At 31.9% G+C, this 13072-nt stretch overlaps 1 protein-coding gene across 3 annotated transcripts in view; it reads right to left on the bottom strand.

Moving 5' to 3' along the window:
- Positions 1-13072, bottom strand: part of LOC129244796 (ell-associated factor Eaf) — a 67467-nt gene that overhangs the window by 7204 nt on the left and 47191 nt on the right. For all 3 annotated transcript variants that reach the window (XM_054882642.1, XM_054882640.1, XM_054882641.1), the window contains exon 4: positions 2179-2317. In XM_054882642.1, coding sequence (XP_054738617.1) covers positions 2179-2317 — 139 coding nt within the window. The remainder of the gene's footprint in view (positions 1-2178; positions 2318-13072) is intronic.

Raw genomic sequence — 13072 nt, 5'->3', positions numbered from 1 at the left:
GTTCGGAGTCGGCTTAAAACTGTAGGTCCCTCCATTTGTGGAACAACATCAAGACGCACACCACAAATGGGAGGAGGAGCTCGGTCAAACACCCAAAAAGGGTGTACGCGCCAATTATATATATATATATATAATCCATCCATACATCTAATCATCGTAGTTTTTTTTTCATTTTATTAATTTTATTTATTTTTTCTTTTTTTTTTAATTTTTTTATTAAGTTATATTTTATTTATTTATTCTATTATTATTTTTCCATTATTATTTATTCCATTTTTTTCATTTTATTTATATTTATTTTAATTGAATACTTTTTTTAGTTGTTGCTTATTATATTTTTTTTCAATTTTAATTTTTTCATTTTTATTTTTATATTTTTATTGAATACTTGATTTTAGTTGTTGCTTTTTTAGATTTTTATTTTTCCATCTTAGTCTAATCTATCCATCCATCTAATCATCCTAGTTTTTCCTTTTCATTTTACTTATTTAATTTTTTTTTTCGTTTTATTTTATTAAGTTTTTAATTTTATACTTTCACCATATTTTAGTTATTTTTTATTTCATTCTATGTTTTGCCTTTATTTTCTTCATTTTATTTATTTTTTTCCTTTTGTTTTTTGTTTTTAATTTTATGTTTGTTCATTTTCTTTTTTTATTTCGTTTTATTTTATTTTTTATTTCATTTCATTTTGTTTTTTTCATTTTATTTTATCTCTATTTATTTTATTTTTTCTTTTCATTTTAATTTTTTCTTTTCATTTCATTTTTTTTCTTTATATATTTTTTTTCTCATTTAATTTAATTTTAGTTTTGTAATTTTTTAAATGTTTTCAATTTTTTACATTTTTTTTTTAATTGTATTAATATTTTTATCAATGCTAAACAAAAATCAGTTTTCAGAGTTTTGAATCGGTTACTGCTACAGTTTTAATTATTAAATTTCTAATTAAATTAAACATTGTTTTATACGAATGCCTCGATAGCCGCAGTAAATTTTCAAAAGCACACCCCTATTAAGGTTGACAAACATACTTTACTCAAGGTAAAGGAATTGTACTGTTAATTAATGACATGCATATGTGTTCAGTGCTTTTTTTCATTAAACTCTGGAGAAGGTTTCTTTCAATTATGTTTCTGGTTTCTACTGGACGATTTTTTTCGCCATTATTATCTTACAATTAACGACTTTGTGGTGTTATTTGATTTTTTTCCATTACCAATTACTTTTGCATTTAGCATTTTTTTTAATCTTTTATTTTCAATTCGCATTTTATTTACTTGTAATGCCTTTCCATTGATTTTTTTATTGTAGTTATTTATTTACTTTGACTTTTTAATTTGTCCATTTTTTGTAAATCTTTTCATTTTAATACGAGGTGGTGGAAGATGTCATAAGAGCCAAACACCCAATATTGGAAGTAAGACCCAATTATATAATATACAGCTACGGTTTACAAACAGACAAGCAATGGAGCGCGTCAAGATCAAAATAAAGATTTCCATCACTCAAAATCAGTTTTGGTAACAAAGTTATATTTTGGATTTGTGGATCTTTCAGAATTTTGTATATATTTGCAAACTCGAACCAGAGTAAATATTGAATGAAGATTTTGAATAACTGCGAAAATTCAATATTCCGTTTTACTGATAAAACAATTCATTTTTGTATTAAAAAGTTCGAAATTAACATTTTCAAGAATTTCGTGTGCTTTTTAATTTTTATTTTATATTATATTATATTTTTTTTCCTTCGCCATAAATATTGTTATAATTTCAAGTTATAGTTAAAACGATTTGCGTGGTTTAAAAATGTAATATTTTTAATTTATTTTTGGTTACTGGTCCTTTAATGGTCTGTTAATGACCGGTTTTCAGGATTTTGAATGAATTTTAAGATTTCGATGACATTCTAATTACGAAAATGTTTAAATTGAAATATTTTAATCAAGGCGTATTCATTAAAGGTGGTGACTGACACTAGACCAACAACAATGTTTTGTACATTTGATTGTCAAAGCAAAGTCTTGGCAATGTAGAAAACAAAGAATGAGTTCGCCTTGTTTCATTCTGGGCTGACAGTCACACAGACACGGCGCAAGAAAAAAATCAAATCAGCTGATTTAGCGATACCAACTTTATTCGCCTTGATTATAATGCAATATTGTTTTCCACTTACCTAGTCTTTTTCACTTGTATATTGTGATTCAGTTTCTCGAAAGTAATACCACCGGTTTTTCGATCGTAAATCAATAAACATTCTTTTGTGTATTTTCTGTGATTTCCCTTATAAACTGTATGAGGCACACCGGAACTTACTGCAAAGAGAAAAAATAGATAGCGTTGTTAAGAGGAATCAATATATTTTTTTAATGCGATACATAAGTACATATGTATGTAGGTATGTACTGCTGTAAAAACGCTGGGGTTGACCACCGAGCGATTCATAGATTTTACGAGGAATATTTTTGATACGATAATTTTACTTATTAGCTTTTTATGTGGTTTTTCATGCGCTCGGTCACCCAAAGTCCGGTTTATTATTTTTAGCATTTATCAGCAACCACAAATCTAAGCATGAGAAGGCGATGTATATAAAACTAAAAACAAAAAAAAAAAGAGGAGGAAGAAAAAAATATTGCTTCGCGATTTCCAAGTAATTATTGCAAACTCAAATTTTATTACAGTGCCACAACTTTTTAAACACACACACACTTGCATTCACACGTATGTATATATGTATGTATGTATATATGTCGTGTAACAAACAAAGAAAAATCCAAAATTACTGATTGATGCAATAATGAATAATGGTAATTGTAATTCAAGAAGAAGAAAAAAAAACATCTCAGGTTTAGTGCATTTTCAACAACGGCGACGACAGGTTTCCTGGTGTGGCATAAATTATGCAACACCAAAAAGCAGCACATAGCAAAAACACACCTCAAATACCGCAGACGGGCAACCAAAACATAACAAAAAATAAACAAAAACACAACATCAGAGTATCACAAACAAAAACAAAAAGAGTGAATGGAAAATTGTAGAAAAAACCATACCGCACAAATAAAAATGCATAAAAACGGCTATTGCAATGAAAATACAACGTAAGCAATGCAGTACATAATAACAAAACCGCAAGAAAAATTAGCCACAAGACATAGAAAAAAATAAAAAATTAAATAAAGTACCTCGTAAGTGCACGCTTTTGTCCACTTTTGATGAAAAAATTATTCAACTTTGACAGTTTTTGCTTTTGAAGCAATAAATTTAACTCCTTCATAGACTGGTTTCTTATTGCTTTTTTAGTTTATTGAAAAAAAAGTTTCTTAAATTATTCATTTGATGTATAACCAAAGAAATGTGTTCGTATCCTTAAAAGCCAGCCAAATGGTATTTGTCTGTTGAAAATTAAAAAAAAAAAAAAACAAATGGAAATCGCTTGTTTTGCTAAATTACATACCACAGATCATACACGCAACTACTAGCCGTGTGAGTGTGTTTGCATAGATGCAACAAGGAAATTTAATGCCTTGCAAAAGCGCTGTGCATGCGCCGTTGAAAGCGTAACAAATTGGGGGCGCTCTAACCGCACTATGGCTACTCACCCAAATGGAATGTGTTTAAGTGTATATGGGTATGTGTGGAGCGCTCAAATCGATGTTACGCTGTTGAAGCAGGTTAAACTGGTGCAAAAACAACTCAAACCAAATCTGTACTATTTTATTTATTTATTTTTTATATATTTAATATTTTTTAAATTTTTCATATATCTTTTATATACTTTTTATATATTTTTTTTATATTTTTTACATATTTTTTATATATTTTTTATAAATATTTCTTAATTTTTTTACATATTTTTTAATTTTTTCACATATATTTTATATTTTTATATTAGGTGCGCAACAAAGTTCTCGCTGTTTTTTGATGAAAATACAACTTTATTCTGAAAAAATTGTTACATGTGAATCATTGAAAGTATTGCCCATCGCTGGCTACTACTTTTCCCCATCTTTCTGGTGGATCTCGTATACCGTCGCGGTAAAACTGTTCATCTTTTGAGGCTATTCACGGATCAAGCCATTTTTTGATGTCTTCATATGAATGGAACTGCTGGTCAGCTAGACCATGTGCCATCGATTGGAACAGGTGATAATCGGACAGCGCAATATCTGGAAAATATTGCGGGTGGGTGATACCAAAACAAAATCACTAATGTGTCGAAGCAGTTTGCTTACCATATGTCTAAGCTTGGTTTATAATGTTTAGGTTATATTAGAATCGACTAGCACACACTGCTGGCGGGGTCTATTGACAAACAGCGGGAACTTAGTTGCGCACCTAATATATTTTTTATATTTTATATATTTACATTTGTTTTTATATTTTTCATATATTTTTTATGTACTTTTTATATATTTTTTATGTATTCTTTACACATTTTTTATATATTTAATATTTGTTTTATATTTATCATAAATTTTTTTTATATTTTAATATATGTATTTAATATTTTTTTATATTTTTCAAATATGTTTTATGTACTTTTTATACATTTTTTATGTATTTTTTACATGTTTTTTACACACTTAACATTTTTTTATATTTATCATAAATTTGTTTTGTACTGTTTATATGTTTTTTATATTTTTATATATTTTTTTCTATTTTTTATATTATATACATTTTTTATATATTTACTGTTTTTTATATTTTTCATATATTTTTTATATACTTTTTATATATTTTTTACATATTCTTTATATTTCTTATTTTTTTTACATATTTTTTATATATTTTCTTCTATATTTTATATTTTTTTCTTTTTATATTTTTTGTATTTTATACAATTTTTAATATTTTTTAAATTTGATTTTACACCTTTGGACTCTTTTTCCCACGCTCTGGATCTAAATTTCCCACATCATTGATTACATTTTTTTTAACTAATATTTTTTTGGGTACTGCTCGTTGTGGTTGTGCTCGCAACTGTATGTATAATATATATCAAAGTTAAGACTAACCAGTTTGTTATTAGTAAAAATCCTTTATATTTTTTAAATGCACACGGAAAATATAAAAATCTTTATGTGGAACTAAATAAGTAATAATTCGCTGCGGATATTATAAAATTATTTTATGGCATTGTACGAGGTCAGTGGAGAAGTAAGCTACTATCAGTAAATTTATTTTTAAATTCTCCGACTGATAAAATTTATTTAAATAAGCGATAAGCAACTGCATTGTAATTGAAAAATAAAGTAGGCAAAGCAATGAAATGCAATCGAGAAATCAAAAAACAAAAAAAAATATTGTCACAAAAAAGATGAAATATAAATATGGGCATTTGGGCAAAAAATAAAGTGGAATATATGCACGAATGCACTGTATACATATTTCAGTTCTTAAATTTTATATGCAGTGTAACCTCTCCTAACAGACACCCCCATCAAACGGGCCCTTCGCTTGAGCGGATATTTTTTCCTAAAACAAATCTTCGATATCGGAATAAATTACCCTCCCTTGAGCGGACACCTCTATAGGGCGAACAAAAGTTGACTGACGGTGAGTGTCCGTCCAAGTGAGGTTCATTGGGTGTAAGTAATTATTTCGAAAAATCAGAAAAAGCCAAAATATGCACAAAACTCAAAATTGATGCTGGAGGTTTGATGAGACATTCCCTACAAGACATGCCTCCATTAAACAATCGGCATAAAGTACATTAAAACTATGTATTTTCAAACATTGGCACAATTACTCATTTGGGATATCCAATAAAAGCAAAATAATGCATTTAAAATATTTATTATATTCGTAAAAGTAGGTATACCCATGGAAATTCCCTATGAACAAACTGAACCGACTGCGAATTAAGTAAATTATCAACCACAAAAATAGCCATTCAGATTACAGAAAACAACTAAACAATCAAGGCATCAAACTATTGCATCAACCAACACTCCATTAATCCATGGCATCTAGCGTCCCTGTGTCAGCTGCTGAGTACGTACGTTTGCGTGATGCAGGCTTGCTTTTATACTTGTATATATGTATGTATATGAGTGCCCGTTCACCACCGCTATGAACGCTTTGGTTAGTTACTAAAAGCCAAGTCATCTCAAGGCCGAAAAATTATTGCTCTTTTGTTTTGGTAGCACCACTCTAAGAGATGTATGCGCGTAGGTATGTAGCGGAGTGGTGTTGTTAAAGTAACGAAAAAAAAAACAATTTAATAAATGAAAAAATTACCAGCTATCTCGTAACATTAAATCAGCGTATGTGTTGGCTCAGTCAGGTTAACGTCAGAGTCAGCATTCACGTCCGCTACTTCATTTATAACTTTAACTCCAACGTCAACGTCATCAGCGCGCGGCGCATTCACATTTCGATTCACCACCACTGAACTGAGACACTGAGTTTGTACTGGCGTCGCACATAAACTGGTCCGGTTCGGGGCCATTAGCGTACAAATAAATATGTATGTATTCTTGTATACATATTTAGCACGTCGCAATGTAACGCAAAGCATGCATACACTTGGAAGTGTGTAAAAAACAACAAAAAACCACCAGATGAGTGTATGCTGCGTAAATGCGTGTAAATCGCACAATGCATAGCAGATTGCTGCGTTATTGTATCGCACTTTACTTTTTCGGCCTACCTATGCTCTCCCACTCTCTTTCGCTTCCCCACCTCCTTACATATAGATTTGTAATACACCGGCACTTTTAGATTGACCAATGATATCTGTGTCTCCTTTGTTTCCAACCACTGTTGCGTATTTTCCCCTCACTTTTTTGTATACTAGCAATAGCAACAAATAGCAATAGTAATCAGTGGCCAAGTAATGTTGTTGACAACAAAGACGTCGTCGCCTTTTTACGTTCACAACGTCAAGTAATTTTGTTGGTGTTGATAGTGAAAAACATGTCCAATGTAAGCGGCACGCTTCAGCGCATTTTAAAGAGACGCAGAGACGTTGGAATGAAAACTTTGATTACTTATGTGTGTATGTATGTTTGGTACGTTGGTTGCTATTGGTACATCGTGTGAATTCACATGCTTTTGTACGATGAGCGCACTAAGTAATCATCGCAAATGAGTTAAAGAATTTTAATTAATTTAGTTATCTATATAAAACATTCTCACCCACACCAGCTACACCAATACGTATTTGTTGAAAAAACTGCAAGTTAGTTTAAAGGGCTGAATATGTAGGGGTAATATTTAAGATATATGTATATATACATATACATTTTACATTCACCTAAAAGCTCTTCAGAAGCGCTCGGAAAATATTTTTACTTGCAGCACACAAAGCGTTTTTCACAAGATAAATGAGAATTAAGTCACATTTTTTGTGATACATTTTTATGAAAACTTTGCACTGTTTTACTTTAAAAATGTCCTTATACTTGATTAAAAATATCGTCTTACTCATAGTATTTGACCGTCATTTCTCATATTATATTTGCCCTGAATTCGGTTATGATTTCAGATATTAAGAAATTAGCACAGTTTTCAAAAAATAGGAAGAAAGTGAGTTCATATTTTTTTATCTCCAGATGTACATATCGATGGTTTTCGAGAAAAGCGACACAACTCAAAATTAACTCAAATTCAGAGTTTTGCCGTTAAAAGCAAAAATCAACTACAGAGTTTATATATTTTTATCTGGAAAAGCGTCATAAGCGAATCTTGAAGCAATTCTGAGAGATGGCGTTAGTGTCGTTTTGTCAGGTGATCGAATTGGCGCGTCACTTATCTAGAAAACTGACCCAACTCAGTATTTTGTATTTTTGAATTATGTCACTTTTCTCGAAAACCATCGAGATTTTTGAAAATGTTTTCATTTTTTAAAATTGAATTGAAAGATGGCAAATGATGGCAAACAAAATAAGGAAATAAGAAATTTAAAACAAAAATTCTAAAAAAAATTTTTTTTTTAAACTTTTTTCTTTAAAAAAAAATTTTTCCTTTAAACATTTTTTTTCTTTTAAATTTTTTTTATAAAACACTTATATACATATGTATGTAAATGTTAGAGTTGGAATTTTAAGCAAAAATTTTTTTGTAAAATTTTTTTTTTTAACTTTTTTTTTTAACTTTTTTTTTTTTAATTTTTTCCTCTAAAAATTTTTTTCTTTTAAATTTTTTTTTTATAAAACAGTTATTATATATGTAAATTTAAATGTTGCAATTTCCAGTAGAACCATTTTGAAGTAATAAAAGCTAACACAACCAAAACTTTCTTTTCTTCTAAAGATTGAATTGAAAGGTGGGAAATGATGGCAAAAAATAAATAAATAAGAAATTTAAAGAAATTACAAAAATAATTCTTTGAAAGACATTTTTTTAAAAACTTCTTCTTTAACCATTTTTTTCTTTTAAATTTGGTTTTTATAAAGTTATTATATATGTAAATGTTAAAATTGTAATTGCCAGTAAAAAAAAATATGTTTAATTTTTTTTAAACTTTTTTCTTTTAAAAAATTTTTTCCTTTAACAATTTTTTTCTTTAAAATTTTTTTTCTTTTAATTATTTTTTTTATAAAATAGTTATTATATTGTATATGTAAATGTAAAAGTTGCAATTTCCAGTAGAACCATTTTTAAGTAATAAAAGCTAACACAACCAAAATTTTCTTTTCTTTTAAAGATATTTTTATATTGTAAAACAGTTATTATGTAAAATGTAAAATTTTTACTTTCCAGGTAATAAAATCAAATACAACCAGCAAGGATTTACTCACTTGGTCACAATTTTTTAGTTCAATAATGCCATAATATAATAATAAAATAAAAAAATATCCCTTCAAAAAAATATTGACATCACTTTTTTTAACAAAAAAATATGAGATCGTGAGACTAATTTTGTAAATGGCTAAAAGAACGTCATATCCCAAAATTATTATTTTTTACATAAATATGCAGATATGACTACCAGCGCCTATGCTGTGTAAAATAAATTTTTACCCAATTTCAGTGGCCTCCTAAAAAGAACATACCGCAGAGGAGAATTGCCATAAATAATGTACATTTGACCGTGTAGAAATGCAACGTTGACAATTTTTTTGGTTTGTTGTGGAAAATTTTATTAACGTAATGGAAAATACTTCCTCTTGCCGACTCCTCTTTTGTTTATTTTATTTTTTCTCCCCTGCTTCGCAAAAATAATCGATAAAACATTTTTGCTGAAAAATGCCGATTATGCTAAATTATGATGTTGTAAACATAGAGCCTCGAGAATATAAGCCTCTGGGGACGGCAATTATTGAATTGAACCTTGACATTTCGATAAGTTCTGAACTTCCGGCATTGTCACAAAATCTGTCGAGTTGAAGCTACGTTGCGAAAAAATTTTAAATATAAGGTTAAATAGAAATATTTCTGTTATTGTATATAATATTTTTTTGTTAGTCATAACTCATATTGCAAAGGGTCATACTAACCGGCAGCTTAAAAGTGGTTCTAGCTTCAAAAAAACGTTCTATGGCCATTTTGGGTTGAGTAAAGCCAACAACATCAAGATACATACCACAAATAGGAGGAGGAATTCGGCGAAACACCTAACAGAAGTGTACACGCCAATTATTTATTTATTTTATTTTAAAGCCAGTTGTTTGTTGCAGCGTTGCAAAATTAATGTAAAAAGGAAAGAAAATTCGCTACTTGCTTCGGTACCACTATGACAAAGGTGAAAAATCGGAGCAAACGGCGAAAAAAATATGTGTTATTTATGAGCCACGAAACAGCATTAAATGCAAGAGCATTACAAGATTCTCAAAGATTCTGTTGAGTTAGACCAATCGCCGAAAATGTTGATCAAATCACAGAAAACAGCGAGTTGGACCGGCATCTGAGCAGTTATTCCATTGCACAGGAATTGAAGATTTGTCAAACAACTTTTTAACACAATTTACATAAAGAATTGTTTGTTCTTAAAATCATCGAGTACTTAATTTTCAATCTGCTCTTCAGGGTCTGCATTTTGGGAAGAAAGCAGCTCCCAAAGTAATCAGATGAGCGTTACTAACTTCAAAATAGGGTAGCAAACAATCGATGCTGTGCGTCAATTGACAACGAAAGATCGTCGTAAGACATATCGCGAGATAGAGGTATCCTTATCCTTGGGCATTGGTGGCACTAGCATACATTCGACATTACATGAATATTTGGTCGTCATGATGATTTGTCCTCGTTGGATACCACATAATTTGAAAAAAAAAACAACGGATTCGTGTTGATTGGTGTAAAGAAATAATTGAAGAAATTCAGCCGCGGTGGTGCAAAGCACGCCTCGTATGACATCGTAACAAGTGGCGTACCTTGGATCTATAAGCCGAAAACAAAACAGTAATCGACGATATGAGTGTTCCAAGACGAGCTTAATCCAGAAGTTTTCGAAGAATTAAGCAAAACCAACCGCCGAAGACAACGCGAGTTGCTGTTGTAGCTGCTTACTAAGCCCTATCAGTGAAATGTAGTTACCGGCCATCTTTGTCTAGCTCATCTAACGGTAGGCCCAGGAAACGTGCTGTTTCAACAGGTTGGGTCTAGAGGGAGAGGGGTGTTAGGTGAGTAGGTTTGATGTGACAAGTGAAAAGGTGGTTATTGTCGTTCGGAGTGCCTTCACATGCTGGACATATGTGAGGTATGTCGGGGTCGATTCTTGATAGCTAGGAGTTTAGTCTGCTACAGTAGCCAGAACGTAATTGTGCCAAAGTTAAGCGGATCCCTCGGGGTAGCTGAAGCTCTTCATTTGCAATAGGTGGTGGTTGGACTCCGATTGCGGTATTCAGAGGTCGGGAGTTTGAGAAGGTGGAAGGTGCAGCCCCGAAGAATGTCATTTAGCGTCTGTCCGGTCCAGTAGTTGTTGGTTAGTTTTGTCCTAGATATCTCGCGGAGTAGTTGAAGAAATGCCTTCTGACGTGCCACAGGCGGGCGACTCAGGTTCTAGCAGGTGTCTACATGGGTGAAGCCTTCGGTAGCACCCAAGTATAAACCGTTTGCTGAGTATTTTATTATCAAGGAGCGTTAGTGCCTCATTATGTATGTAGGTGCTGTCGAGGGGACATCAGGAGGCATCCAGTAGCTATCCTTGGCATGTCTGAAGCTTAGTCCACTGCGAATCACTAGTTCCAGACGACCAAACAGGCGCAGCACAGTTCAGCCCTATCTAGTGCACCGTACGACAGCGCGAGCTCTCGCTTATCGGCTCACAAAAGAGAGTTTTTGGGGCAGTAAAAAGATCAAAATAATTGATTATCCACTTTGCAGCCCTGATTTGGCACCTAATGATTACTTTTTGTTTGCGAATATAAAAATAAAGCCATTTTCATTATTATTTTACTGTGTTTTCATTATTAGGCGCAAAATATAAAAAAACGCAACCCTCCTAAATATGTTAATTTGAGCGTCGAGATTAAGCGAAAAAACTCCGCGAACCTTTGATTTCACCTAATAAATAAAGAGATAAACGTTTCTATATAAATAACTAAACTAAAATCAAATATCTGTGTGCAAAAAGCATTGCATATAAAAAATTGGAAAATTTATACCAAATACTAACCCTAAAATGGTCATGGCATTCGCACTTTTGGCAAAAAAAAATCATTAAATAAAGGAAGACAGTAAACAAAAATTTGCATTTTTCATAAAAATTCCTACCCATGTCGCCGGAAATAGAATCTATTTTTACTCTCGCAACTATCGATTTGTGGTAGCTACATTTTTCACAGCAGAGCACGTTTGAGTGGCTAACACGTGTTTGCAGCAGCAGCAGCATTGCCTTTTAGAACGACATTACTCTATAAACGACCTAAACTAGAAAAATGTCTAGAAAAAATAAAAATAAATAACACCAACAAAAAAGAAAGTTATAATAATGAAATCAGAGCAGAAGCCTTAAAAACCACTTCCATAACATTTTCAACAGTTTCGCCTGTTCCGGTTTCACACATAGCCGCATGCATAGACCTGTTTGCGTGAATGGCATGCACATACACATGCACATATACATATACATAAATGGCACGACTATAGTCAGTTATAAATTCGTTCCGCGCACCGCACTTCCGCCGCCACCAGCTGCACAACTATTTGTGGCAACCAAAACAGCAACAGCTAAAGACGGTTGGCTTTCATAAGGAACGTACGACCTTGAGCGGGCGCGTGTCTGCTGCTGTTACTGCTTGCTTTTGCTACTGTGAACGAGTTAGAGAAGCGCTCGGCTCAACTCCACGACAAGCACCGCACCACGCCAAGCAGCAAACAACCAACCGGCTGGCTGGGCAGTCAAAGCGACAAACAGCTTGTCTTGCCGGCAGCCAAAACATTCACTGCTGCATGTTTTCGGGTCTACGGCTGTTGCTCAAACTTCTTACCATAGGTATACAGTTGCTGGGGTGTTTTTTTTTGTCAATTTTTTGTGTGTTTTTTGTTCTTTTCTTCATCTACACCAACCTTTCAACCTCAGCTTCGTACTTTAGACTACGCGGTGTGTGTGTCTGTTTTTTCTTTTTGTTTTCAGTATCTGGTTTTCTGATTTGTTTGCTCCGGTAAAGTATTTTGGAAAGTTCGTGCGCCAACCAGCCGGCTTGGCCAGCTGTTGCTGCTGTTTCTACATGCATGCGTTTGTTTTTGTAGCTGCTACTTGACCAGGAGTAACCTGTTCTTTATTACATTTATTACAACTACACAGCAAACGAAATAATTTGTTTCCATTTCGCTTTTTAATTTTTTCTTTTCAATTAATTTATTTCTTTCGCCCTCCCCCTTTTGCATGTTTATTTATTTTTCTCACATTTGATTCGATTTATGGAAACCTTACAAGCGTTTTCCGTAAAGTTCAGAGTTGCTTAATGAATATTGAGAATGCTGAAGGTCTCAAAAACAGAAAGGGCATTGTTGATTACAAACGTACATATGTATATATGTGTGTCATGTCGTTTGTCATTGAAACTGATGAATTCTCTAAATTTGGCATTACCTTTCCACATCCCTTGGTATGGTTGATAAATTTAGGAGAAGCTTTCTCATGACTGACATGAGGTTGAAGTTTCACCTGC

This window comes from Anastrepha obliqua, chromosome 4, assembly GCF_027943255.1.
Source record: "Anastrepha obliqua isolate idAnaObli1 chromosome 4, idAnaObli1_1.0, whole genome shotgun sequence".
NCBI lineage: Eukaryota > Metazoa > Arthropoda > Insecta > Diptera > Tephritidae > Anastrepha > Anastrepha obliqua.
The sequence above is the reverse complement of the archived record's forward strand: the minus strand, read 5'-3'. Positions and strand labels throughout refer to the sequence as shown.